The sequence below is a fragment of the Falco punctatus genome, assembly GCF_963210335.1.
Source record: "Falco punctatus genome assembly, chromosome: 1".
Taxonomy (NCBI): domain Eukaryota; kingdom Metazoa; phylum Chordata; class Aves; order Falconiformes; family Falconidae; genus Falco; species Falco punctatus.
In genome coordinates, this window is record NC_137580.1 from 106,554,688 (window position 1) to 106,582,249 (window position 27,562).

A 27,562-nucleotide genomic window follows, 5' to 3' on the forward strand; every position below is an offset into this window, starting at 1 on the left:
ATAGTAACCACTTCAGGTGGACTAGAAATTGCATTAGACTTGCAAGACTTGAGTCAGGCATAAATGTTACTTAAACAGAAATTTAATGAACAAGTTCTGCATAGTACCCAGCCACTACACCTTTTGATCTCACTTCAGAAAGAGAGTGTGTGATTTTATTATAGGAGGAAGACAGCTTGATTCATTCGCAATCTTCCAGTATCTTTCTCTAAGAACAAACGCAGCTGATTTGGGCTGTCGTTGGCGGGTAAATATTCCTTTCTTGTTTCCCAAAACACGCGTGGTCCCTGTAGAGAAGTTATAAAATAAAGCAAGTATATATAAAATGCTCTTATACCCCCTGCTGTGAGCTGTTACAGTGTATGTACTAAATCAGGTTAGGTGGAAGAGACCTATGCACTTTCTTCTACGCAGTCAGGTACAACAGGGAACTTTGCAGATTTAACTTGCGTCATCTTGGCAAGATTAATTGATGTAACTGAGCAATATAGCTGCAAATCATTGTATTTACAACTGGTAAGTCGATGACAGTTCAGGTGTGCCCATTAACTTGATCAGTATTATATGTACAGAAGATATTCCTTCTGCCATTAGTTCTACCTTGAAATTAGATGGTGAAAATGTTGATTACTATTTGACTGTACTGTCCTTTAGTGGTGTCTATATCCTTTTTGCCTATTTTAGTTTTCATAGGAAACTAGAAAAGATAATCACAACATGCAGAGAAACTGGAACTGTGTATGTGCATGTGAACTTGTCTACAGTTTTTTCCATCCTGCCATTTGAAACTGATACTACTTTTCTGACTGCTTCTCTGCAGTGACTCAGCTTTCTAATTCCTATATTGGTGCTCTACAGATTATTCTTAATGGTGTTCCTCTGCCTGAAATTAACACTGACTGTTCACCACCCTAACTCTCTGCAGGTGGCACATGCGTAACTGGTTCCTTACTAGGTCTCCTGAGTTGTAGTTGTTTAATTCCTGTGTGACTGTCTGCACTGTAGATTAAGTAATGCCCCATACTTGGCGAATGCACTTACATTTATTAATAGTGGATGGAGTGTCATGATAGACAGTTGTCTACCAGTGTGGCATCTGGTCCTCTATTGCTAAACCTCTACCAAGTTAATAATACATTATTTAAGGTGCTCTGTTACTAAGGGCAGTTGTAGATGAAATATGAAGCAAGTGAGACATCCTTAACAGCTGACTGAAGCTCTGAATTGAGGATGACCAAGAAATAGAAGTAATCTGGGTCTGCTCACAAGCTTCCCTTGCATTCTGCCCTAGTGTGTGGTCTTGTGCTCTGGGTGGTGTCTTTGCAGGTGGGACATCTAGGAGCTCAAGCTGGAGGGAGAGGATGCATTAAGTATGGGCAGGAGCTTCCCTCTTGGCTCCGGTCGTGCTGGACTTTCTCACAGAAACCAGCTGTGCTCTACCTTGCTAAGCAGAGGGCCCTGTTGTTCTACCCTACAGCATGATATCCTTTGTGTATCATAAACCATGTCAAACTCACAGGGAGGATGGGAAGTTGTTTAGAATATAAATATAGCTTACCTTGATTAGTCATGAAATCAGCAAAATTCCATATGAGCTCCCCAATCACATACTCTTTCCTCTTTTTGTCAAAAACAGAATGGTACTCCCTTAGCATGGCTTTCTGATACTCCTCGCTGAACATAAGAGGTGGATCCTACAGCCAGGAAAAAGAGGTGGCCTTGAATGAAGGTGACAGTTAAGCTCAGCAAAGGCTCCATGTGTTAACTTTCTGTTTGCTGGGGACCTGCTTCCTGAACACGAGCTTTGCGACTGCTTGGTCTTTTCATTGCCACTGCATTAACAATGGCTATTTAGTGTCAATTAGCAAGTACTGACATTGCAAGGGGAAACACACATGAAATACAAACATAATGCCATGTATGCTGGGGGAGAAGTTGGTGGTTTTGCTTAGTGATGGTGCTTTGTCACGTTGGGTACAGGAGTGCTGTGCCCTTCTGTGCAGGATAGCATCATGAAATGAACGTCCAGTCTCCAGTGTCGTTATCTACCAATTCAGCATTTGCTACAAATGCCGAAGTACAGATTTCAGAGTGCTCGGCGCTTTTAGTCAAAGCGAAAACTCTGTTTAGAATCTAACCTTCGTTAGTCAGTGGCAAAGCTCGTTGATTTCAGTGGAGCAGGATTCCAGTCCTGGAGTCTTCTGGACACAAGCTAATGCATCTCAAAACTAGTCAGGCTCAGCGGTACCCATCTCTTCTCATGAAACTTTGCTGACCCTGTAAGAAGAGCAGTGCTTTTCTCCATCTAGGGCATCTATAACACTTACGCTGTGAAGTCCAGGAACTGAGTCTGCTCCATATTCGCTCTGGATAATGGGTTTTTGGTAGGTTTTGTACCAGTTTTCAAACTGTGTTGTGAGTTGCAGTGGAATAACTTCCAGGTGGCCTGGGTCATGATACCAGGAGAAGTAGCTATTTACGCAAATTACATCCACGTAAGGAGCCTACAGAAAAACAGGTTGACAGTGTTTTGTCACAGAGCTCAACCTAGAAAACCTTCATTCATGGAGCTAAATCCTCCTTTTGGGTAATTTCATGGAATCCAATTTTATTACACATAGAATAAAGTCTTTTCCGCCCATCACTCAAACCCTCCCAACATGACCTCTTGCCCAGAAGAAAAGCAGGATAAATTTAATAATCTAATAGCGTATTAATTTGGCCTTTTTCTTACAGACTTAGGAAGTCACAGCAAAGAATTAAGACAAGATCAACCCATTTCATCCTCAAGTTTGTTAGAAGTTTTTGAGTTTCCAAGATGTCTCTGGCTTGCTGGTACATTTAAGTGTACTTTTTGAGTATTGGAATGTGATTATCAAGTTAGTGGTCAAATATTTTGACTAGCAACTAAATTTGTGCATCAATGGTGCAATACTAAGACTAAGCATTCTGCAAGTTATATGCCATTTCTACCACATGGACAGTATGATAAAAGGGCACAAAGCCCGCTAAAGATAAAGTGATGTTGTATGTAACTTGTTCAATGTTCTCTTAACATGTTTTGTAATAAAAGAAAAAAAGTTAATATCACATCAGTGTATGAGATCTGTTCTTTGGTTTTGTTTTCCTGTGTCTCCTTAAGCTAGTTAGAATACGTTTGTGGGGATGGGATGTCAGAATCAGTATGCGCGTGCCTGATGCACCAGCACCAGCCAAGAGCAGATCCCTGCTGGGCTCCTTCAGAACTGAGCCCACCAGGGTTTTTTTTCCTAGGGTGGGGAGGAACAGACCTTTCTGTTTCAAAGGGCCGTTCCTGCTAATTGTAGGAGAGCTTGAAAGAACTACAAAGTGTAACCTGTAGTGGGGCCACAGGGTAGTAGTATGTATCTACAAACTTACCTGCTAGAAGTGTTTATTTGTACAGTAGTGACAAGTATAAAGCCATGCTGAAAAATTTAAAATTACATAGGAACTACAAATTTATGTGTGTTAAAGATCCCTGGTTCATGCTATGGCCAGCTTCAGCACAGACAGCCAAGAAAAGTGCCTTTTGGCTATTTATACAGCTCTAGGACTTAATTACGAAGCTAGAAGTGCTTTTAGATTATTCAATGTTAACAGACATCTGCCAAAGACTATCTAGAGCAGTTTAAACCAGGAATTAAAGCAAAGCTTCCTTCAGACTTCCACAAGGGCTGTTGCCATTTTAAAGAGGTTTAAGCTTTGGTTTAATTGCAGGTGAAAATCCTGAGTGTTGGTAAACACAATCAATGTAATAGCTAAGCATGACAATGTTAACAGAGTCCAGGGGTCTGATCCTGCCTACTTCGTGCAAGACAAAGAACTGTTCTTCTCTCTTACAGATACTTCTTTTTCAGCTGGACTACAACTACAGGATAAGGTGTTTTGTACTAAAACCAAAAAATGCAAGTTTTCTTCTGCCTTTCCCTGTTAAATATATCCAGTAAACTTGGGGAGGTAGAGGGGAAAGGACTGTAAAACAAATGACAAGAAGAGGAAATTTAATGTGTGGATTTATTTTTTTTTTTAGAAAAGGAAAAGGCTAGAAAATAAACTTACACCACGATCAAGAGCGTAATTGGCATCTGTCACAAAGGTTACTGGTCTGGAGGGATCAAGAGCTTTAGTGTGAGCTATCACTGTCCTGTTTGTAAACAGTAAAGCAAGAGTTCAACAGATGGAGAAGCACAGCCCCATTTCCCCAAACTCTGTCTACCCCCAAAAGACAGCTGGAGCTGTTCTTGATTTAGCAGACAGTATTTTTAATAAAATACTGCAGGACACTTGGCGATAATCTGCTATAAAGTGCCTGCAATTCGAGCCAGTTCTGTAGGAGAGTAAGTATCATGGCAAAGAGACTACCCATCACAAAGCTGGTTGCTATCCCACCTGAAAAAAGACCAGAGTGGAAGTATGGAAGTCTGTTGGTGCCAGCAACTTGGAACTTGGAGAAGGGACAGGGAGTTTGAATACAAAAATGTAGGAAGGGTAATAGGAAGTTTCTGAACAATTCTTGGGATGTGTTCCTGCAAAAGCACAAGGCCCTAGCCCTACGCTACAGCAGGCAGAGCAGTCAAAGGTTGGCTGCTTTTGAGGAAACCTTGACTGAAGGAGGTGAGGCAGAATGGGAGGGTCAAGCTCTGCTGCTACCTCGACATGGCAGGAGGGTGGTAGATCATTCTGAAGAATGAAACTTCATAGTTGCTTCTTAATGCAGCTACAGGGGTGTCTAGGAGCAGTCTCCTACCCCATTACAGAGATGGCTCTTGGCTATCCAGATCTTGAATCTCTCAAAATAAAATCAAGGGGTCTATAGGGACTCGAAACTGGCTTTGAAGTGGGGTGTCACAATCCCCTGCAGAACAAACAACTAGCACTAACTGAAGAACATTTTCTTCAGAATTAAAGGTCAATTATTGTACAGCTTTGGTATAGTTATAAAAAAAATTAGCACTCTTCGCTTGGTAACAGGGAATATCCTGTTTCCATCAGGATAATTTCCATCAAGCTTTTGCTTGACTGTTAGGTCAAGAAGAAATACTCAGACCAAATGCACTCCTACTAATTTTGCAGAGCCTTACTGGTTCAAAAGCAACAGTTTGAAACTGTTGTGCGGTTCCAAGCATCAATTCAACACACGCAGCAGTTACACTTTTAGTTTGCATCTGTGGGTACTGTTTCAGGGTTCCCCAAAAATGCTTGCCCTCTCTTTACTACTTCTCTGTGCCATCCCAAAAGAAGAAGATACATCATCTCGCCAAGATTCAAGACTCAGCTCTCTGTACAAGCAAATGCACTTACTTAAAGTAGTAAGCTGCTGGGGGCAGCTCTGATGCCGGCTCGTTGGCTACCGACCACATCACAACTGACGGCCTGTTCTTATCTCTGCGGATCAGCTCCTCCATCACAACAAGATGATGCTGCAAGGACTTGTTCCCAAAGCTCTCCCTTAAAGATGGAAAGAAGCAAGACCTGGTGAGGTGAAGGTATAAAATCTATCCCCTTTGCCTTTCCCAGTGAAACTCAAGGGAGTTTACACAGTTATACACAGGGGTGTGTAAGTACAGCTGAGCCTTGATACTGAATATAGCTTCTGCCTTATTTCCCCAAAGCCTGCTGCACAGTTCAGGGCCGTGGTTTGGGCTCATTAATGGAGCCAGACCAAATGACGCTGATGTCCATGTGGCAAAGCGCCCCTGGGTTGCCCAACCTCTGCTGGCACACGTGGCGCAATGGGCTGATTTCTAAACAGAGCAAAGTGCTTCCATTATCTGGGCAGCGGGCGCTGCGGGCCGGGAGGGGGGTGCTTTCCAAGCAGCTCAGGGAGGAACAAAGAAATGAGGGGAAGAAGGGGTCTTACGACATTTTAATGCCCACGCCAGGGCACTCATCAATCACCACGATGCCATAGGCATCGCACAGGTCCATGATCTCCTCGGCGTAGGGGTAGTGGCTGGTGCGGAAGGAGTTTGCCCCCAGCCAGCGCAGCAGGTTGAAGTCCTTCACAACCAGGGGCCAGTCCAGGCCTTTGCCACGGATCTGAGGGGGGCAGAGAGAAATGGCACCCAGTCACACTGCAGGCCCCTCACGCCTCGGCCGGCACTGCTGCTGCCTGAGCGTGCCAGCCCAGGGCACCCCTTCTGGCTGACAGCAGCACCCCTCCGGGCGGTGCTGTGCCTTTCCGAGGGGCGCTGGCAGGCCAGGAGCCTGGTGCTACGGGGCAGCGGGGGACGGCGGCGGGGAACAGCGGCGGGGGACAGCGGCGGGGGGGACGGGGGAGTGCAGCGCTGCCGCCTGGGGGCTGCCCGGGCCGCCCACTCCCGCCCTCTCGCGGGCTGAGGCGGGAAGCGGCGCGCGGCGGGCGCTGAGGCGGGAAGCGGCGCGCGGCGGGCGCTGAGGCGGGAAGCGGCGCGCGGCGGGCAGGGCGGGAGGCTCTGGCGGGCTGCGGGGGTCAGACCCGCCGGCCGGGGGCTTCGCTCCCAGCCTTTCCCAGGGTGGGGAATGCCAGAGCCGCTCCTTCTGACTGGAAACTATGGCTGGGAGAGCGTTTAGTGTCACCAGCGCACCGCGGGCTCGCCCGTGTGCCCCGAGAGGGATGTTATGGCTGTGGCAGGAGTGGGCATGGCATCCCCTTAATGCTAGTACAACTTCACCCCAGCCCTCCCGCCCAGCAAATGGGTGTGAGGTAAACGGCTCCTTTGAGCAGAGCAGGGAGGCGAGAGTGGGTGAAGCAAGGTGCCACGAGGCACCCACACCACAAGTGCTGCACACTTACGTCTGCATCCTCATGCTTGTTGACACCATGGAAGTAGAAGGGCCTGCCGTTGATGAGGAACTGCGTGCTGGTGACATGGACGGTGCGGATGCCGACCGGGAGCGTGTAAACATCCTCCAGCAAAGCCCCGTTTGCCTGTGCCTGCATTTTCACCTGGATTTCCAAGAGGGACATGCAAGTGACGTGCTGGGCTTCACAAGGGCACCCCATCCTCCCTCCCCCTGGTCTGCAAGGGCTATCTTGACCTCCCATCCATTTTCCCACCCTGCCCTGGCACATGGCCTGCTCCTCGCTGTTGCTTCAGCTGCCTCTTGTGGTCCTCAGGGAAGGAGCAGAGTCTGACTAAACAGAAATCCAAGCTGGGCAAGTTGAAGGATGAAGAATGAACCCTGGATGACCCTTCTGGGGCTTGTTCACCCCAAGAGCTTCACCTTCTTTCCTCCTTACTCATCTGGGCCATTTCACCCCTGCAGGCAAGGCAGTGGTACACCTCTTCTGCACTGCACCTTGATACCAGGCAATGACTGAAATATCATCTTCTCACAGGAGGCACGTACCTGAGCCTCTGGAAACTCACAGCAGCTCATGTGCCCTAATTTCTACATCTAAATGTCACTGCTCACCCTCAACTCACACAGAGTCTTCCAGGCTCATGCTACTGAAGCTGAACTCTCGTCTTGCAGAGTGGCAAGAAAGCTCATTGCATGGCAAAGCACAGCGGCTTGTTCCTCAGCTTTCACAGTATCTCCTCCCCTGTGCTGCCTGAAGCAGCCCTTTTGCAAAGGATGGATGGCACTAAATGCAAAGGGCAAGCATCTCAGAGCACACACGTGTGCTCCTCCTTCTCACTGACAGACCTTTCAGTTTAGCACCCAGAAAGCTGGCAAAGTTTGATTTGATTACCACGTAATTAGCAATGCCACTCTGGTCATGTGAGTAGGATCCATGGGAGAAGATGAGTATGGAAGATGGGACATATGGCAGTTCCTTAACGGTATTAGATAGAGGGAATGCACACAGGAAGGAAGAACTGTCCCTGTTACCTCTAAGAAGTAGCGGTATCCAGGATTCTCATGCATCAGGTAAGGCCACCAGAGATTTGGGTTCAGGACTTTTAGCTCTCCAGCTGGCCCATCGCCTGTAGCAACCACTTTCCCCTCTTGGTCATGTAAACTCAGGGACAAGGAATAGAGGGTGCTGCCAACAACTGACACCTGATATTGCACCATTGCTGGTTGAAAGGAAACAAAAAAACAATCAGATACTGCCATGAAAGGAAAACTACATGCACCAAATGTTGAAGGGTTTTCACATACAGCAGCATTAAAAAATGAGGGAGATATAGAGTGGCATAAATCCAATGTAAGAAGCCTTACATTCTCTCTGTCTCTAAGTCCACAAGTTTCCAGCAAGATTTGTAGATCACACAACTCTGTTACTTAGAGATAATCCTGCTATAAGCGGCAGGAAAACTGCTGCTACTGAGAAATTCTACCTCAAGAAACACCTGATCATCCTTTCACTTGTCTCTTGCAAGTCTCTTGCAAGTAATTATTTGCTTCTTACTGCTTGTGAACTCTTTAGCATATTCGTGCAGCTGCTGAGCTATGCAATAGACCAGCTCAGGTTCAAAAGAAAGCCACTATGAAACAAATTCAATCAGGTTTTTGCAGGAAATTTTCTCAGCTGCCCTTGTCATCTCCATTTGGAGCCTGAGGTAGCTGATGTAGTTGTTCTGGACCTACCAACACTCTCTGATGAAGTAGTTGTCACAGTAATATCATCTATGTAGACGGAAGGGGTGGTATAAAGCACAACCGGGCGATGGATTCCAGCATAGTTAAAGAAATCAAACCTGATGTTCTGTACAAAATAGTTCTTGGGATACCTGAGTGAGCAAGACAGAAGAAATGGCTGCATTATGTTTCATTACATGAGAACTGAAGGCAGCATATGGATGTTAGCAGTTAAAAATAGTCATGTAATAATAGATGGTAGCTGGTAAAATAGACTATACAACAGAACGAATCTATCTTTCGGTAGTGCTACTACTGCTACACTGAACGGGACTACCAGTCAGCAAACACCTAATGCACTGGATGGGTTTGATCCTTCAGGATAGCTGGTACTTGCAGTCACCAGCTAAATTCAAACTTATCAAATCTGCCATTGATTCAACATGGAAAATCACTTAATCTCAGTTCCCTGCATATAAAACAGATGCATATTCCTCCTAACACCAAAGCTTAAACTCCTCCCTGCTTGACTGATGAATTTCAGCATAAATACAATCCCACGCTTCTGTAAGTTGCTTGGAGGTTCTTATGAACCAGCAGTTGAATAAATTCCCATTCCCTCATCCCTGGAATAAGCTCAGCAGTACAGTGCTTTAGCAACTCACCTTGTTTTGTCATTCATGTACTGAATTGACCCCGGAGGCAGAGTATGGGGTGTCAGCGTGTTGTTGAGTGCGACAGTGATGCGGCAGGGGACCCCTGGGCTGCCCTGGATGATGCTACTTATATCTGCTTCAAAAGGAAGGTGGCCGCCTTCATGCTCCACAACTTGCACCCCGTTGACCCACTGCAAGAGAAGACACCCGTGAGCCCAAGAAGCAGGGTTATTGGCATTTTGTGGCAAGCATAGGAGGGAGAAGGGAAGGAGCCCAGCAAAAGGCAGCTGAGATTCCCAGTAACACTGAACCTTGTTCTAGGCTCTTACTCCTCAAGGGATCAATCTAGCAGCCCTTCCTTTGCTGGGAGCTAGGTCTGGGTCACATACAAGCAAGCATCACTGAAAGATACGGTTTTGGGCAGATCCTGTAGCAAGCAAATGTGTTAGTTACTAGTCCTGATATCGGAGGATCAGACAAGAGAGACCTGGGAAATACGGCCAAGTTCTGGGCTGGAGGAAAACAGACAATAGCATACTGATATAAAATCTAGGCAGGGATTATTTGCTGAACAAGCCATGAGACAGATTTCAGTGCAGCATGATTTTGGAAACGCAGGGACAATTTCCCGTGCAACGTACCACAATGGAGTAGTAATGGGCACTACCAAATCGGAGCACCACTCTAGTGTTGAGGTCATCCTGAAGCCAGCGGAGAGGAAGCAGGACCTCTTTCTCATACCAAACCCAGCCAATGTAGTTCTCCAGGCTGGGGTCTTGAGTGATATCGTTGAAACTGGCAGGCACCGGCATGTCAATCACAGGGCCAGTCTGGCAGGAATAGCACAGAAAAGGAGGGAACAGGTAATATAGAAAAAAAAAATTTTACTGTCTTGGCTATCCAGCCTATACTGCTGGAGGTGTCCCCTTCCACTGACAGCCTTACAATCCCTTTGCCAAGTGGAAATACTTGGGAAAAACCTGTTTAGAAGCTGGTGTGGTCTGTCACAGGTCCTATATGAGTCCTAATTAGTACTGGGCCCAGAAACCTGCCTGTTCCTACAGGAAGAAGCTGCTCTTACCTTTTCCCCTCCCAATGTATAACAAAATGCTTTCATTAATGGCTCTGGTACTGCAAAATCAGAGAAGTGAGAGTAAAAAAATGAATGTCCAGGTCATTGTTTCAGCCTGGGACTTCCCACAAAGTGTAGTTTTCTCTGCACAGCTGTAGCTGTTGGGTGAGCCATGCTGGTGGTGCAGTGTCAGCTCACTGGTGCAGGGTGCTGCTTGTCAGGCTAAGGGCTGGAGTAGAAGGGTGGCAAGAGGCACAGATACTTTGGGCCAGATGCCCCAGGGAAGGTCTGTGGAGACTCTGTGGGATGAGTCCAGCCTTTCTCACTCCCTGGAAGCAACATAGATTCTTTAGGATTACAGCAGAGTCAATTCACCTGCTTATTTTTAATATATGGGTTATATGCAGGCAATGTTACACCTTTAACACTGAAGTAAGCGGATGCTATTGCAAAACAGAGCTGTTCATTTTTAGCACCTGCTGCGCTCATGATGTTGCATAAACGAGTGCTGCAGCAGCTTCCCCTTTCCTAAGGAAGCCTTTCCACGGAGAGCGGAACAAGGAAGGTCTGGTCACCCAGGGGTGGGCATCATGTGTGTGGCTGACTCAGCACTGAACTGTACCAGCACTGCAGAGAAACTCAGTGCTCTAATCAGGCATCAGAAAATCCTAGCAGGAAAATCTTTGGATGGTGAAGTGGATTTTTTAGTATCTGATACAGGAAAACCTTGGACTGGGATGGCCATAATGTGTGTCTCCTTTAGGGAGAGTCTCTGGGGTCTAAAGCAGGTTGAGCATGCAGGTCTAAGCCTCCCCTTAGGGAGCATAGTTAAGGATTCCTCTCCTCTGGCTGTCTCTTTCAACAAAACTTGTAGCAGCATAGCGTCTTTCAGCTCTTCTCTCCTTCCACAGTTTGGAAACAAATTGGCCAAAGCACTAAAATAGAAATTATGAAGGACATGTACATTTTATGCATAGAAGACATAACTTCTGTTTTGAGGTAATGGTGTTAATTTCATAACGGATTTCAGTCACACGAGTTTATCTGCGCCCAGCTACTCTGGAACAAATAATTCAAGCCTGCCCTCTCCCGGCACGTTCCTATTTATTCCGTGCCGCCGAGGATAGGTGCGTGTTGTGCAAGGCCAGCCCCGCTTTTGCAGCACAGGGATTTCTACGGCATCTCAAGGTGGCTCAAATGCTTCCTGGCTCCCGAGCAGAAGCGGGATAACGGGAGGCAGCCGCTCCTTAAAAAGCCCCCGCAGAGAAACCCCTGCACGGCGACGAGCCCCCGCTCCGCAAGCCGGCTGGGCAAAGGCGTTCCCGGGAGAGGAGGGACGCCCGGTCCAGGGGGGCCTTTCCCGGGAGAAGAGCCCCCCACCGACCAGCCCCGGGGCAGGGGCAGCCCCCGCCCGCGCCCTGCTGTACCTGCCGGAGCGGCTGCCGGTACCAGCGCTGCATGAAGCCGGCGTCCCTGCTCGCCGAGAAGTCGGCGCGGAAGCTCCAGAGGCCGCCGAGCTCCTTCCGCTCGCGGGAGGGGGTCTCCCGGGGGTACAGCATGCCGCCCGCCGCGACCGGGGCCGGGGCCGCCGCCAGCAGCAGCAGCAGCAGCCACCAGCCCGCCGCCCCGCCGCCTGACGCCCGCGCCGCCATCTTGGTCATGGGCAGTGCCCGGCCGCGGGGCGGTGCGGGGGGGCGGGTAACGGGGGGCGGGCCCGCCCCGGAGCGGCCGCGGCACGGCCCGGGCGGGGCCCGATGCTGCCACAAGGGGCGGCTGGTGGCGCCAGGCAAAGCCATCGGTAGCCTGGTGTACACACGCTGGTAGGCGTTGGGCTGTGTCCAGGATCGCTGGGTTTCCAGAGGCGGTGTGCGTGTGCTTTTTGTTTGTTTATTTATTTACTTGTTTTCTTACCTTTATTTATTTTCAGAGTCACTTGTGGAAGCGGAAGGGCAAGAAGTTATTGGAAGTGGCAAAGATCAGCACTGATAACCAGGTGGCATCTTGGGGACAGGCAGGAGGGTGATCTCTGCATTAGAAAACCACCTCTGCGCTCGTCTGTGAAGTGTGGTATCATTTCCTACTCAGAGTATGTCCTTCAGAACTTCGTTAGACATAAAGCAGGACAGAGAAAAGCATCACAAGGGCAAGGGAGGAAAGAGATGCTATCACATTGATTTTAATATTATAGTACATTTATTAGTAGCCTATGTTTGTTTCGTGGATGAGAACAGTGCCTCCATGCACAGTAAGCAGCAGTCATGCTGATTCAATTATGCAACAGCTGAGTTTATTGCAGATCAATGAAAGGCACGGTGACACATTGGAGTATTGGAAAGGTGGTTAATAAAATGGGGAGTACCAGTGATGATGAACTATTTATTTAAGCAAGAGATTGAGATGTGATCTCAATCTGCTAAAGCCACCTTCTTTTTACAATCATCTGGGCCCTGTGTTACTCCGCAATGACCCCCAAGATGCTGAACGGTGGCAGCTGGGAACAAGCCAAAGTCTAGTCAGCTGAGCTGTAGGAAGGTACTGATTAGGAATGAGAAAACAGGGAGAAAGTTTATGTGAGGAAAGAAAAGAACTAAGAACTGGGGAGGAGGAGATAATCCCTTGGTGTTAGCTGTTTCTCTCACCTCTCCACCTGAATTGAATGTACATAACCGATTTCTCTGCCACAGCTAAGTTAGCTGGAAGATGAGACAAATGTACTAAACCAAAGAAACATGTCAGTAAGCAGCAGGGGACGCAGGAGCTTCCTGACATTTCATTCATCCGTTAAGACTTTTCCTGGTCTTTGTTCTGATTTTACTTCTGTAAGGACAGAAGGGAGGATGGTAATTTATTTTTGTAAGAGGCAACAGCAATGCAATACTAGGGATGTGTTTTTTTAAAGCACTCTGCACCACCTAGCTTGGAGGCAAATTGGCGCCTATGTCATGCAGAGGAAGAAGCTGGAGCAGAGGTCATGCAACCCTGTGCTTCAGTGTAAACCAGAGCCAAAGGTTTTGTGATGGGCTGGGAGGACATGTGGATTGACCTGCTTAAGGCTATGCAAATTCCAATGTCAGGTAAGGAGAAGGCTTTTTTTGTATGCCAAAAGGCAGGCAGGGAAACATAATCCTAGGAGGAGGGGAGTGAGAGCTAGAGATGTGGCATGTGTAGCAGATGTTGTACTAAGTGTCTCACTTTGTAGATACAGACAAGCCTCTCTAAACATGTGCTGACATTCCTGCTGCTCTCTACCTCCCAGCTCCCAAGGGCTTGGACACCCCATAACGCAGCTCCACTGCCAGGGAGGGCGGAGCCCCCATCCTTTCACACCAGTGAACATTTTCCCAAGCCTCATCAGGGCTGAGGAAGCCCAACACAATGTTGTCCCTAAGAAGAAAGACGCAAGACAGGAGTTTCAGTGAACTACATACACCCCAGTGTTTATTAACTCCAGATTAGTGTGATAGGCACAATGCTGCATCCATGGGATCTCTCCCCACACTCTAAGCTTGTTCCTTCAGCCTCTTCAGCAGCTCCCTCAGCTGCTCGATCTGGGCAGTCACGCTGCTCTTGGCGGTACCACCCATGGCCGTGTACTGCTCCACACTGTTGACTACGTTGAAGACCTGGGCGACGTCGCTGCCAAACAGGGGGCTGGGGAGGCAAAGAGAAGAGGTGTCAGTGGGGAGCTTCGGGTGCTGCTGCCTGGCTTTACATGCTCGCTGCCTGCAGAGAGGGTGCATGAGTGGGGATGGAGCCTTTTTCCAAGGGGAAAGGCATCCTGCAACCCTGCCTCTGCACTTCTAGTGCCTGCCAGGAGCTGTCTGCGGCAGAGCACAGGGTCATCTCCAAGGGGAGCCTGAGGAAGTTTGGAGCCAAACTTCTGGAGGGCTGGTGCCTCCAGGTCAGGGCATGAGTTCTTTCCAGTCGCTCCCAATAGGTGCTGCCCATGCCCCGCTGGGGCTGAGTGGTAGTGATGTTCAATCCCCCTTCAGTGCTTGCAGGCCCAGCAGTAGCAGCACTGTCGTTCAGGCCAGGAGGATTCTGGGGTGCTGTCTGGCCCGGGCATTTTGGGGAAGGGCACCACAAGGAGGCCTGTGCAAAGGGAGGCTGATACCTGCCTGTTGAGGGAAGTCATGGCAAAATAACAGTGATACGAACCTGATGCTCTTCAGGTCATCCAGAGTGAGATTATTGATGGTCATGCCTTTAGACTCGGCGAGGTGGACGGCCTTCCCAGAGGCAACGTGGGCTTGTCTGAATGGCATCTGCAGTGAGAAGCAGAGGCCGCAGTCAGTGGCCAGGCAACTGGGGTGTTTTTCAAAGGAAAAAATGGATGTGCTGTCTTTTTTGGTTGGCTTGTTTTCACTTAGGGTAATGCCATGTGAATCCAGGTTTGTTGACCCAGACTGATCATCACCTGGGGACAGAACAGAAGGCCTCATCTCAGGCCCTCGCTGAGCAGTATTCCGTATCCAAGGAAATCACAGCTCCCAGTCTCCCACTGATACTTACTCCTTTACGAACCAAGTAGAGCGCCAGGTCAGTAGCCAGCATGTCAGGGCTCAGTGCCTTCTCCATGTTCTCCTTGTTGATCTGCAGAAAGGAGGATCAAATGGGGACATTATCATCAGTTCCACCTTGGGGACACATTAGCTGACATTGGGAACCATAATAAGCAGTGTGGGTGAGGCAGTGAGGAGCCCTCACCTTAGGACCAGTCCAGAGCTCTTTTACCCGTGCCACTCACAGAATGTGTGCCCCAACCCTATTCAATAGTGGGAGGCTGGAGCTTTACCTGCAGGGTAGAAATCACTCCCGTGGCAACCTGGAGCACAGCATTCAGGGTGTCCACAACATCAAAGACAGCCTCCTTGTCCTCCTACATTAGCACAGGGATGGAAACTGCTGTGAGTCAACCTGATGCAGCCCAAAAGCCCAACAGCCCAAGCAGCCCAGCCAGCAGAGCAAGCTGGTCATCCCAGGGGCTCCTGCTGTGCCTGGGGTGTCAACTGCAGCGTGCTGCCCCTCAGCCCCTTTCTCAGCATCCTGCACACAAGCAGGGTCTGTGCAGGGAAACGTAGTGGCAAGACTGCTCAAGAGCAGAACAGAGCTGTGTCTGCTGCGAGACATGATGTGAAAACTGACATCTGTTTTACCTGCAGATCCTTGTTGTAGGTGCTTGGAAGTCCTTTGAGGACCATGAGAATAGCAGCCAACTGCAGAGAGAAACGGGAGAGGCACTTCGTTACAGGAGAAGAACAACATTGCCCCCGCGGAGGTGAAGAGCCGAGACTGGGCACGTTGCTTTACACAGAGGCATGAAGAAGGAACAGTCTTCAGCCATGGTGTGAGCAGTTTCCCCATCCCGCTTCTTTCTTTAGCGGGCTCACCCGTCCAAACACTCGTCCAGCTTTGCTGCGGATCAGTTCCAGGCTATCAGGATTCTTCTTCTGAGGCATCAGGCTACTGCCAGTGCTGAAAGAAAGGTGTGTGGAGTGTAACAGTGAGCAGGACCCCAGTCCCTACAGACACAGGTCATGCAACATGCTGGCCCAGCCTTCCAAAAGCCACGCGCAGGTCCCCCTTTCCTGGACACGGCTGCAAAGCGTAGGAAAGCAGTGAACTGGGTGTGCTGAGTTTCTCAGGTCTCCCATAGCAAAGCCTTTGGCTTTGCAGTCTTGTCTGGAGGTACCACGCAGTCCCAGCTCTCAAAGAGGAAGCAAAAATGAGGCTTCCCCCCAGGCAGCTCCATAGATGGTGTCAGCAGGCCAGCTTAAGTGTTGCTGTGACCTCAGAGAGGGAGGGCTGTGGCTGTGCCACCCTGAGAGATGAGGAGTCTGTTGGCATTGCAAGCCTGGCTAGTCAAGGAAGGGCTTTGGCAGGCATTCCCAGCCGAGGAGGAAGTTCCCTCTGCCAGCAGCTGCTGGGGAGGAGCGTCTGCTGAATGCAGACTTGACTGAGTTACCAGAATCAGAAATAAGTGATCATTACTGAGGGAGTGTTCACCCTACAGCTGCCTTTCTGCCAACCTTTCAATGCTGTGTCAGCCTTCTGCAGCTGGGAGACCCCAGCCACTGTCTCATTCTCCTAGGACTGGGATAGCTGAGGAGGAGAGGCTGAGGGAAGGGCTGTCTGCCCAGAGAGAAGAGATTTACCTATAAGCATCAGAGAGGGTCAGAAAGCCAAACTCGCTGGTACTGTAAATGATGAGATCTTCGGCCATCTTGCTAAGGTGGATCATCAGCAGGGTGGCAACAGAGAGGAATTCCACTGCAGAGAAGGCAGGAAATGAGAAGGTGAAAAATTTTCTTGTTTGCTTGACAACACAGAGATCTCTGACTGAAGTTTAAACACGAGCAGATTTTCTGTACAATTACTTCCTAGTGAAGGATTTCAGTCCCCTTGTTAATGGAGGTTAACTGGGAAGGTCTCAGACTCAAGCCTGCTTCTAAAAAACCAGTGGGACAAAATGACTGAGTTGTGCTTACCCACAAAGTCTCTCTCGCTAACAGCGTCCATGCTGTTCAGGCTGATGGAAGCAAAGTCCAGCTCTGTAAGGAAGGTGATGGACACAGGAGGTCAGGCTTGGAGTGTCTGGTGCTTGAATGCGTCAGGCTGCCCCAGTATGAGCACTTGAAAAAGGCCCAGGAACACAGACATGCTTAGGGAGGTCTTTGTTATTAGCCCAGGCAGCCAGTGAGCAGCTGAGGTGGTTCTGTTTATGCTCCACCTCACAGGCTCCTGGTGTCTCACTGCAGTAAAAAGCCTTTTGTCTTACTGAGACATTAGGAGCTGCCTTCCACCTGTGTCACTGAGCATCAGATCATACTCTTTTTTTAGTTTTATTTATTACCCTCCATCCCCGTGTTAAGGGGCTGCAATACATCCAAAGTAACATCAGGTCAATGTGTCAATGCTTCCTCAACTCCCAGATATTACAAGTAGCCCTGTGCCACTGAAATCATAGGGACACATTTACCATTACGCAGAAGTTCTCTATCGATTTCCAGAGGGTTGCCAGCCAGAGCACCACTGCCAGGGAAGAAAGAAACACAAGTCATGGACGATATTCTGCACACTCCAACCAAAACTGAGCCTTAGCAGGCAGTAATGACACTGCTCCTGAAGATTTCTCTTCCCCCAGTTAATTTTGGTGTCACGTGGTGCAGCCTGAGGCTCAGTAAACTCTGAAGCAATGCATTTCTCTTCCAAATAATATTTTCTTGACGAAAGCCTTATAATTCTTAAATTCAAGAGGGGCAAAGAACCGTATCTCTGTGGTGAGTTCTCTTTGGAACAGTCTTCTCTTTGGTGAGAGAAGCAAGACTTACACCCTTGCAGCTCTGCAGTGCATATGGCATACAAACCCCAGAAGTTCAGAGGATATAAACATCTGCCTCTTAGCCATCTCACAGAGCAAAGTGAGGCCTAAGGATTACACAGAAAGTAAATATTACCTTCCCAAAGGCAAGACATTGATCCTTCTCTTCACCTCTCCCAGGCGCTCAGAATCACGGGTCAGAGCAACAGCATGGCTAGGAAAGGACATGACAGATGAAGCACATGAAGTCAGAAAATGTCACTTTCCTTCCCCAGAAGTGTGCTGCCATGCCTGGAGCCTGGGATTGCCTCTTGAATAAGAAGAGGCTTGAAATGGAGCCTAGGCACTAAGGCCCTTTGAAGTGCAACAGCTGGTATCCATACAAGATTCTCCACCCATTAGCTAAGGTATAACTGTGGCCAAAGGTTGGAACATACAGGGCGTCAGCCTCCACTGCCCACCCAGTGCTTGGGAGTGCCTGTTCCAGTTGGCAGGGTCACCTCTGGTTTGCCACCACCCCCAGCTGCCCCCTCAGAAGATGATGCTCCCTCTTGTAGGCTCCAGCTGAGCAGGGCCCTGAGGGTGGAGAAGGCTTCCTCCAGCCAAGAGTGAAAGGTTGGTTACCTGAGCAAGAACTGGCTCCATCTGATGGGCTGAGCTTTCTGCAGGTGGGTGTAGCCAGGCAAGATAACATCAATTTCTCTGCATGTGAAAGGAGAGAAGGAGGTGAGCAGCAGCTGCCAAGACAGAGGGCAATGGCAGGAACACTCCCGGGTTTCCTGGCAAGGTCGCAAGGAGAATATCTTTGGCCTGTGGTGTTTGGAAGTTGCTCTTGCTCTTCCTCTCCCTTTCACCTTTCCACCTAAGCACACTGGGTTTAGGCCTCGCGATCTTCCAGTGTGGGTGTCTGCCCTAGGCCTCCCTGGAAAGTCGCCTGGTACAGTAATCCCTCTGTGGCAGGCAAGGATTCCCCGCTCCACCACCGTTGGGGAGCGTGGTTTGGGAGGAGGAGAGCTACAGGGAGTTAGCAGAGCTTTCCTCAGACAGAGCAACTTGAAACACGCTCAAGTTCCCCACTCCTTCAGATGGATTTGGTGCCTTCTGAAGTGTTGGGCAGACCTCCAACCTCAGCTCCTTTGCCAGAATGCACTGGGGGAAGAGGCAGGTCTCTGATGTGGACTGTGGAGGAGCCCTGTGCTACCACACACCGCCTGCCTGTACCTTCCTCCACAGGAGACTGCTGCTGCCCTGATTGCTGCTAGTGAAAGAGCAAGGCCAGAAGTCTCCTGCCCCAGCAAGGCCAAGGCCGTGGATTTGCAAAAGGACTTACATGGCAGCGCGTTCCACCAGGGTCTTAATGAGTTGCAGGAGGTGAGTGGAGATGACAGAGAGGGAATTCTTCATGAAGAGCTTCAAGTCAGTCACAACCTGTATGTGGTTGGCCACAGTTAGACAAAGCAGAATGTGACATGCATAGCGACTGGCCACTTTTACTGCAAGGTAAACCCCTTCTTGTGCTGTGTGATGGGAAGGTGCATCTTCCTCTCCTCATTTGGTCGCTGTGATGTGGTACTGTCACTAAACCTTGCTCTCCAGGAAGAGAGCCAAAGCCCATTCTGATCTGAGGCCTCCTGAAGTGAGAGGGGGAGGAGTACAAAGGAGACAAAAGAACGATTGTGTACCCACCTGATCATTCCTGCTTCTTCCAGTGTGCAGCTTTCCAGCTATGTCTCCGATCAGCTCCTGAGGACAAGAGGAGGATTTCTATCGGTGTCTATATTCTAAGCAGGAGACTCCACACAAGCAGACCTGCTCCCTGCCTGGAAGGGACTCAGCTGCAGGATGCTGTGAGTAGCCATGGGATCTCTTCTGGGGAAGGGCAAGTTTGGGTTCTGTGCTTGTACAGTGCCTCTTCCACTCAAGAGGTCTTGGAGACACTTGATTGTGCACCTGGGGTTTTGGTGCCACAAGGTCCAGAGGCATTTCACAGTGGGGCAGAGGCACATGCACTTAATGTCAGGCAAATCTAGCTGCAGAGGAACGGGAAGAAGAGGTTAGAGGGCCCAAACCTTTAGTCTGCGTTCGTTGGCAGTGTGGATATCCTCATCGGTTTGGGTCACCACAAAGACTCCTTTCGACCATTCCTCAGAGATCTACAAAGATCAGCAGAAACACCGGTCAGCCACTACAGTTACCCTGCTGGGGGGGCGGGGGGTGGTGGTGGTGGTGCGGAGCTGTAAATGTCCCCAGCAAATACAACTTCTGCCATCCCAATGGAAGTTAAAATGTTAAGTCTCACACAAGCTCTGGCATTCCTGTTCTTTCAGGCCAAGGCTGGCTGCTTGGCTCTGTCCTGATAATCTATACTGCACTTGATGGGATTCATCTCTCTACCCATGGTGATCCTGCAATGTTATGGCTATAGGAGGATTTAAGCATTGCAACCAAGAAGTGAGCTGACATGTCAGTGAATGCTTTAGCATTGTCCATCAAGGTTTTCCTATACAAGCATTGTATGGAGTCACCATTGTCCATGGTGGGTGAGCAAGAACAACGGATATTTTAAAAAAGTGCTTAGCTGCTGACTTCTCTTCACCCCTATACAATGCTATGCATTGCTTCCTACTAACTCGGGCAGCCAGACTCTAAAGGACCCCAAGTGCCAGCAGAAAAGGTATATTTCTAATTCATGCTGAAACGATTCCTGGTGCATGTTCAGTCTAAAGAGGATGGATGGGCAGGTCACCCTGAGCACGCTGACCGAGGCACCATCACTGCCATAACAAGCATTGACAATGTGCTCATCAGGGCTCCAGGCTCTCACTGGGGCTTGTCAGGTGGTTCACATCCTGCTCTTGGGCTTTGGTACCTTTAGCCGGATGCGATTTGCGTATCAATCCCCTGCCCAGAATGTTTCCAACAGTACCAAGTGCAATACACGTGGGCCTGTCATGCCTATGATCTAGGACAGCATTCCCTTCCAGGAAAGCACCTGGGCACATGCCTAGCTCTAAGGAGTGGGATGTGGGGACATTGAAAGCTGGATTTTAGCACAGCCGCTGAGGGAGGCTACTGCAGATGCTGTCAGATAAGGAGCCATTCATTCCAGCACACGTGACAGTTTGTGAAGGAAATAAATACCTTTTCCAGGCCACTCAGGATCTTCTCCAGCTCAGTTTTAGATAGGATCCCAGCCTTCTCCAAGGCTTTGGCATAAGCCATGCTCCCCTGGATATCAACTTCAGACAGTCTCTGATCATAGGTAATGGAAGCATTGAGCACCTCCATGACTGGATCTGTGCTTCCACTGAATCTTCCTCCCCAAAGTTTATCCCCCTGAGAGAGAGAAGAAGCAAAATTAAAAAGTCCTACTAACCTCAGTTAAGGTCCTATGCATTATGTGATGTCCAACAATCTGTCTTATCCAATTTAGAGGCCATGCTCAGCCAATTCCTTTCATTGTTGCAGCACCAACCAGAAAAGCCCTGGACTTCAGGACCTTTGGCAAGTAGTTGCAGAGGTGGATAACACATCACTGTCACTAGCATTTAGCCCTTGAGTGGTGAGGTCTGTCTCTGGAATCCTCCAAGATATTTTTCCTCTGCAGGGATTCCTTGAAATTAATATATCAGGGCATATCATGCAAGACCAGCATGCTGAGGCAGTTGTAGGTCAGCAACCCTTTTATAGCCTTTTAAAGTGGAGGGAAAAGCAAAGCAGTCAGTAAGGAATATAGTGAAGGCTAGTATCCTATCCTTTTTGTGCTGTTGAGCTAACAAAGAGATTTTTCTTTGACAAAGAGCTGTGGGCCAGCATAAGCTACATCCTCTACAACACTCCTGTAAGTATGAAGTGTTAGAAGTTACCATCTGAAGCATCTCTGGAGTCCATGATGTGCTTGCAAACTTTGGCATAAAATATTAGTGTAAAACTGGTTAGGGTGCAGACTGCAGGAAGTGAGGTGTGGGTAACTTCCAGCATCAGGAATGTTCAGGAAAAATAAATCAACAAAAAGGTTTAAAAGAGAAACAAAAGTTGTTTTTCCACTCAAACCAAGTTTCATGTAGTAACCTCACACACTTGTATGTGTCATCTACCTGCTTCCCTGGCTGACCAGAGACAGGTACTCAGTTCCAGCTATGCACCACAGCAGGGGGGTTCTGAGCTTTTCTCACCAGTGATGCAGCAACTGAATGGAGTCACTAGTAAGGGCCTCATATGTCACTCGATCACAAGCTTTTTGCTTGCCCAGGTAGGACACTCCCTTAAGTCCTAACTCTGGCAAGCTTGCACTGAGATGGATAGGAATTTTGCTTGTGTAGAGACCTTACAGCTTATCCCAGATTTCAAAACAACTCTCCAGTGCTAGCAGGCACAAAAAAGAAACAGGAGGACATTTAAAGGAAGGGCCTAAATACAATTGCCATTTTAGAGCCGATGAGTAATAATTATCTACTTGATTTTATAAACACTCATGTCAAGCCGCTTCTCATGCTGTACGCTATAGCTACCATGGACAGCAAGAAGCTGGCGGGACAGCTGCAAACTAATCTGTGCCAGGGCTTTATCAGTCAAACAAAGCACTGTTGAGTAACTTCAGGAACTCTTTCCCTAGTGACTGTCTCCACGTCTGTGCCGATCCCTGCTGAAACAATGTGCCTGAGAGGACAGCAGGAGAGAGCCTACAGAGCTAAGGCTGTAGGCATGTGGTTTTTGATATCTTTAAGGCAGCTTTGTCAGAAAGGTGAGGGAAGAGAGGTGGGAATCAGAATTGAAAAAGAAAAGTCTTAGAGGTCCTCTGTGTGTATCTGGTGCCCACAGGAGTATGGCATACGGATTAATGGTTAGTACCAGAGCCTAAGTGCCTGAACAGCGAACAAGGTATATCCTAGGCATCTAGTTATAACTTCAGCATTATGGGTTTCCATCCAAGTAAGTAGGTCAGCAGAAACATTGCAACACATACATTTGCAATCAAGAAATCAAAACTGAAAGATTAACGCTAGCTAGCTCCAGGAGACTGGTTAGAGAAGTAGCTAGTACAGTCTGACAGCCGATGGACGCTGGTCTGTAACCCAGAGCAAAGGAGACCAGGGCTGCAGTAGCTATTTGGAAGGGAAAAAAGTGACTCGCTACAATGATGAGTCCAGCCTCGCCTACTGGGCACAGAAACTGAAAATGCAGCTTTTGTTACAGAGAAGCATTTACACAAGCTGCTGTGAAGTACCTCCTGCCAAACACAAACATCAGAAATGAACTGCATCGGTTACGAGGCTTTCCCAGGCAGAGGGAAGGACCTGAAGGCAACGCCAGGCTGCTCGGCCCAGGACTTGGACTTCAAGTGAGCTGAGCTCGCATCTGCCGGAGCACCCCCCGAGCCGCCCCCTCCGGAGAAGCAAAGTTCACCCTCACCTCGGCTGCCATTTCGGACGACGTTTTGCTTGTTTGGGCAGCGATCCCGGCAACTGGTGCAACCTGCGGAACAGCGAGGTGAGGTGAGGCTCTGCCCCGGTGCCGGAGGGGGTCCCCGGTGCCGGAGGGGGTCCCCGGTGCCCGGCCGGCCCCGCTCACCTGCTCCGCAGCGCAGCCCCGGCTGGTCGCTCGCTGCTCCCTGGCCCCGCCGCCCCGCTTTTACACGCCCCGGCGCGGGGCTGGCGGCTCGTCCCGCCCCGGCGGGGCGGGGTGTCCCCGGGGCCGGCCCCGATCCGGTCCCCACTCCCCTCGCAGCACACAGCAGCACGGGGGTGTTCCTGCTTTGCCTGAGGCAGTGTGCTACTACGGCGTGGTTTTTCCCCTGTGCGCTACCGGAGGCCTTTGAGGGAGTGCAGGAAGTGCATCTCAGTGTTCTTGTCCCCTCTTGGGGTTTGCTGCCCTTTAAACCAGCCCTGTTGTCACAGAACCGTAGGATAATTCAGGTAGGAAGGGACCTAGTCCAGCTGTCTTTCCTATCTTTTCTGTCCTACTCTTCATCCCCTTTCTGAGTTACAGATGACGTCTAGGGCACAGTGGGGCTGCATGATGAGTGCCTGCTGCTTTCAGTAGCAGAGAGGACATAGGCAGAGGAGCATCAGGCTATGCCTGGCTACCCAGCCTGAATGAGCAAGTGCTTTTTGCAGCTGGATTTCCAGTGTGCTGCCTTCAGTATCTGTCCAGAACAAGGCTCAATCTCTGTATCTGGATTCATTGTTGACTATTAACTCACTGCTTCTCAAACATTTCCACTCGTGGTGATTTTTTCTGGGGTGATGACCCTGTTCCCTTACAGACTTCCAAGCTTGCAGATGCACAGAGCATCATGCTGTCTACACTGAGAAAACCTCTTTGAACCATTTTGTTACCAGGTTCCTTCCTCTTCTGAAGCCCCTCATTTTTAATCCTTCTCTTGTCGTGTTCATCTTTTATGAATGTCTTTGTCCTTATTCTGAACTTTGACAGGAGGTTGCCGAGGATCTGGAAAAATAGTAAGCACTAGATTTACACCCAGAATGAATCCTATACAGGGAGAGGCTTTACTGTGTTGTGTTTGTGACATGGGCTCAAGACTGGCCATGTGGAACATGCATAACCCATTCAAAGACTGTTCTCCCTTTAGAGACCAGTTGTGACCCACAGGACTAGAAAATGGGAGATGGGATCTCTGTGGCACTTTCAGAGTTGCCCTGTATCTACTTTGCTATCTGTGTTTTCATGCCATTAACCCCATGCATGTGTGATAATGACCGCTTTGATTTCTAACTATGACCTGTATTTAAACAGTTACATGGTGGTTCAATATACCAGTGAACACTCCAGTTTACATTCCATTAGTTCCAGGCATCTTTGTAGTTTTTTCCACTTACTTTTATGTGCATTTCTCTGTAACGTGAGGAATAGAAATGGTTGAAGAATAACAATGAAGTTGATTTGAGTTGCCCCTGGCAAAGAGGAGTCCAATCTAGATGAATATGTTTGGATATTGCTGTCTCAAATTCATCTGTTGTGCCTGCAGGGGACGTTGCAGTCATGCAGTGCATCTGTTCTCACAGCTCTCTTGTGATGGCAGAGAAATGTTATTAGCTCAGCACCTTCAGTAGAGAACTGGGGGACAAAAAGACCAGGCACAGCAATTTGTTTAGGAGGCAAGATATTCAGCAGGACTCTTCCAGAGCATAAAAGCAGGTTAGAGATCTTTTCCTTGGGGGGACCCAGAGAAGAGTTCACTGCTTTTTGTAACATTTCAAGAGCTCTTCTGCAGGTCTGTTATCTGCTGGGGTGTCAGATCAGTTCCATAGCCATCTGCTGGGAGTTTCAGTAGTTCATGATCAGCCTCCATGAATTCCTGGCTCAGGTGCCTTCATGTGGTCTGTAGTGGAGCAGGGATGTAAGATTAAGTCCAGAGTAGTGTCCAAGCCACTGATCCTTCTGCCTATACAGATCTTCCTGTGGTAAGGGGCAGGACTTTAAAAACTGAAATCACAATGAGTCATAGTAGGGCGATGGTGAAAGTCTGGAGATACTGTGGACCACACACTCCTGTAATGTCTGTGGAGCTTTGCAGACCTCCAAAGGCCCCTTGCAATCTAAATTATTTCACAGTTCTAAGAAGAGGGTGAATGGGTGGGAAGTACCAGTGATTATGAACTACTTGTTTAAATAGGAGACTGAGATGTGATAATCTGCTAAGATTTCCTTTTTTTCTTTTTAGTTTGGCAGGGCCCTGTGTCACTTAGCACTGGCCACGAGAAACAATGCCAGACATTTGCTGCTGGGAGTAAGAGAAAAATCTCTTCAGCTGAGGCCTCTGAAGGTACTGAGCAGGAGCTAGAAGACACAAATGGGGGAAAAGAGGGGAGTGGCACAGATCAAGAAAGCTTATGGGAGGAAAAACAGCTGTGAGGTGGAGATGGGGAGATATCCCTTCTTCTGACTCTGTAGGTGTTAGGTATTGGTGTCACCTCTCCCTTTCTTGTTCCTTTGCTCCATCAGCTAAGGATGCATAAGTAATTTCCTGGCCACAGCTAACCTATCTGGAGAGTGAGACACAAGCACCAAAACAGAAATACAGCGGGAAGTCACAGAGCAAACACAAAGGAGCCTTATGGAGTGGTGGGTGAAATGGGTTGAAATGTACATACCAGGAGAATAGATCAGGTTTAGGGCCAGAATAAGGGGAGACTAAGGGTTGGAGAAAGTGTTGAAGAAAGGGAAGTTTTCTGTAGCTGGTTCTTCTCCCACATGTTTAAAGTGTGCTACAAAAGTAGGATGAAAGCACTTTGTGTCTCCTGGGGGTGCTTCGTTAATGGCAGGGGATTTAACTTGTGGCACTTTGTATTGTGTGTTGCAGCCCTTAACCTAAACATGGTGAGGTAATGATTGCATTACTGCCATTTCCTATGTGTGTTACAGAGTTTTGCAGTACTGAATCAATAACTTGTTGCTGCATCATCATGGAGGGCAGGGTGCTGAGCAAAACACCAGCTTTAACATGCTGTGACAGAAAATAAATTGTCCATGACAAAACTAGTGCTACTGTGCTGTGGGTGTCAGGTTCAAACTGGTTTAGTGTTTAATGAAAATCGCCCCACTTTCCCAGTAGACAACTGTTCTTTCTCTACCTTTTGAATCAAGTAGCAGGCATATTCCTTCCAGAAATCACTCCAGAACAATAGTGTGGAATAATGTTCCAAGTGTTTGTTTAGTGAAATGTTTTCCCCCTGTGAAAGACACAAGATTGCTGCATTCTCATTTCCCAAGTAAGGCTTTTCCTGGTCTTCATTCTGTTTATGTTTTTGTAAGGACAGAAGGAAGACAGTAGATTTATAAGAGGCAGCCAGCCATGCCAGTCGCTTTCCAAGCATTCTGCCCCAGCTAGCTTGGCCTGGGTCACAGAAAGGAAAACCCTTGGGCATGCAACCCCTGTGATTTGGAGGAGGCCAAAGCCAAAGGTGGTTTTATGATGGGCTGGAATGACCTGTAGGCTGACCTGCTGACCACGTCCTGCCTAAGACTATGCAAGTTTCAGTGCCAGGTGGTGAGGAGACTTCTTTTGGCCACTTAATCCCCCCTGCCAGAAGGCAAGCAGGCAAGCATGCTCCTGTGAGGAGGGCAGCAATAGCTGGAGATGTGGCATGTGTTGCAAATGTACCAGGAGAACTTTGTGCACACCCACAAGCCTCCCTCAGCACATTGTGTAGCTTGCTCTGGCACTGCTGGATCCAGCCTTGTGCTGCATAGACTCATAGAAGGCTTCATGTTGGAAAAGATCATCAAGTACAACCATAAGGCTAACACTGCCAAGCTGAACACTAAAACATGTCCCTAAGCACCACATCTACACATCTTTTAAATAGCTCCTGGGAGGGCCATTCAACCACTTCCCTGGGCAACCTGTTCCAATGCTTGACAACCCTTTTGGTGAAGACGTTTTTCCTAATATCCAACTTGCAACTTGGTGCAACTTGAGGCCATTTCCTCGTCCTATCACTTGTTATATGGGAGAAGAGACTGACACCCACCTTGGTACAACATTCTTTCAGGTAGTTGTAAAGAGTGAGAAGGTCTTCTCTGAGACTCCTTTTCTCCAGGCTAAAAATCCCCCAGTTCCCTCAGATGCTCTTGTAAAGACCTGTGCTCCAGACCCTTCCCCAGTTTGGTTGCACTTCTTTGAATGCACTCCAGCACCTCAATGTCTTTCTTGGAGTGGGGGCCCCAAAACCAAACACAGTATTCAAGGTGCGGCCTCACCAATGTCACGTACCAAAAGTTGATCAATTCCCCAGTCCACCAGCTTCCCCTCTAAAAGACAAATTTTCTGGTCTCCTGTTGTAGACAGACACCCTTCTGCTCTCTACCTCCCAGCTCCCAAGAGCTTGGACACCCCATAACGCAGCTCCACTGCCAGGGAGGGCGGAGCCCCCATCCTTTCACACCAGTGAACATTTTCCCAAGCCTCATCAGGGCTGAGGAAGCCCAGCACAATGTTGTCCCTAAGAAGAAAGACGC

General features: G+C 48.7%; 2 protein-coding genes across 2 annotated transcripts; both read right to left on the reverse strand.

Annotated features, from left to right (window-relative positions):
- Nucleotides 1-64: 64 nt before the first annotated feature.
- Nucleotides 65-11,940, reverse strand: GUSB (glucuronidase beta). Its single transcript, XM_080374092.1, has 12 exons — nt 11,688-11,940; nt 9,830-10,018; nt 9,198-9,379; nt 8,542-8,684; nt 7,840-8,027; nt 6,797-6,949; nt 5,882-6,060; nt 5,323-5,469; nt 4,081-4,165; nt 2,328-2,504; nt 1,559-1,694; nt 65-287 (listed from the first exon to the last, which is right to left on the reverse strand). The coding sequence occupies exons 1-12, from the start codon at nt 11,919-11,921 to the stop codon at nt 130-132; spliced, it is 1,971 nt and encodes a 656-aa protein (XP_080230218.1). The 5' UTR covers nt 11,922-11,940; the 3' UTR covers nt 65-129.
- Nucleotides 11,941-13,670: 1,730 nt separating this feature from the next.
- Nucleotides 13,671-27,471, reverse strand: LOC308058404 (argininosuccinate lyase-like). The gene is made up of 17 exons (XM_080374108.1): nt 23,153-27,471; nt 22,994-23,056; nt 20,723-20,917; nt 19,651-19,734; nt 19,268-19,324; nt 18,912-19,009; nt 18,206-18,283; nt 17,718-17,795; nt 17,240-17,292; nt 16,749-16,811; nt 16,416-16,530; nt 15,651-15,735; nt 15,417-15,476; nt 15,056-15,139; nt 14,773-14,853; nt 14,419-14,525; nt 13,671-13,911 (listed from the first exon to the last, which is right to left on the reverse strand). Exons 2-17 carry the CDS (start codon nt 23,003-23,005, stop codon nt 13,761-13,763), a joined length of 1,401 nt encoding a protein of 466 aa, XP_080230234.1. The 5' UTR covers nt 23,006-23,056; nt 23,153-27,471; the 3' UTR covers nt 13,671-13,760.
- Between the last annotated feature and the right edge of the window lie 91 nt (nt 27,472-27,562).

What these genes read in the sequence shown, in the direction of transcription:
- LOC308058404 (XM_080374108.1), bottom strand. An exon ending in CCAACGAACGCAGACTAAAG is followed by an intron (nt 19,325 to 19,650) that starts GTTTGGGCCCTC and finishes TCTTGTCCTCAG; the next exon opens with GAGCTGATCGGAGACATAGC. An exon ending in TAGAGAACTTCTGCGTAATG is followed by an intron (nt 16,812 to 17,239) that starts GTAAATGTGTCC and finishes CCTTCCTTACAG; the next exon opens with AGCTGGACTTTGCTTCCATC.
- GUSB (XM_080374092.1), bottom strand. Translation starts at nt 11,921, where the DNA reads ATGACCAAGATGGCGGCGCGGGCGTCAGGCGGCGGGGCGGCGGGCTGG. An exon ending in TACATGAATGACAAAACAAG is followed by an intron (nt 8,685 to 9,197) that starts GTGAGTTGCTAA and finishes TTGCTCACTCAG; the next exon opens with GTATCCCAAGAACTATTTTG. An exon ending in CCAGCAGCTTACTACTTTAA is followed by an intron (nt 4,166 to 5,322) that starts GTAAGTGCATTT and finishes GTTTACAAACAG; the next exon opens with GACAGTGATAGCTCACACTA.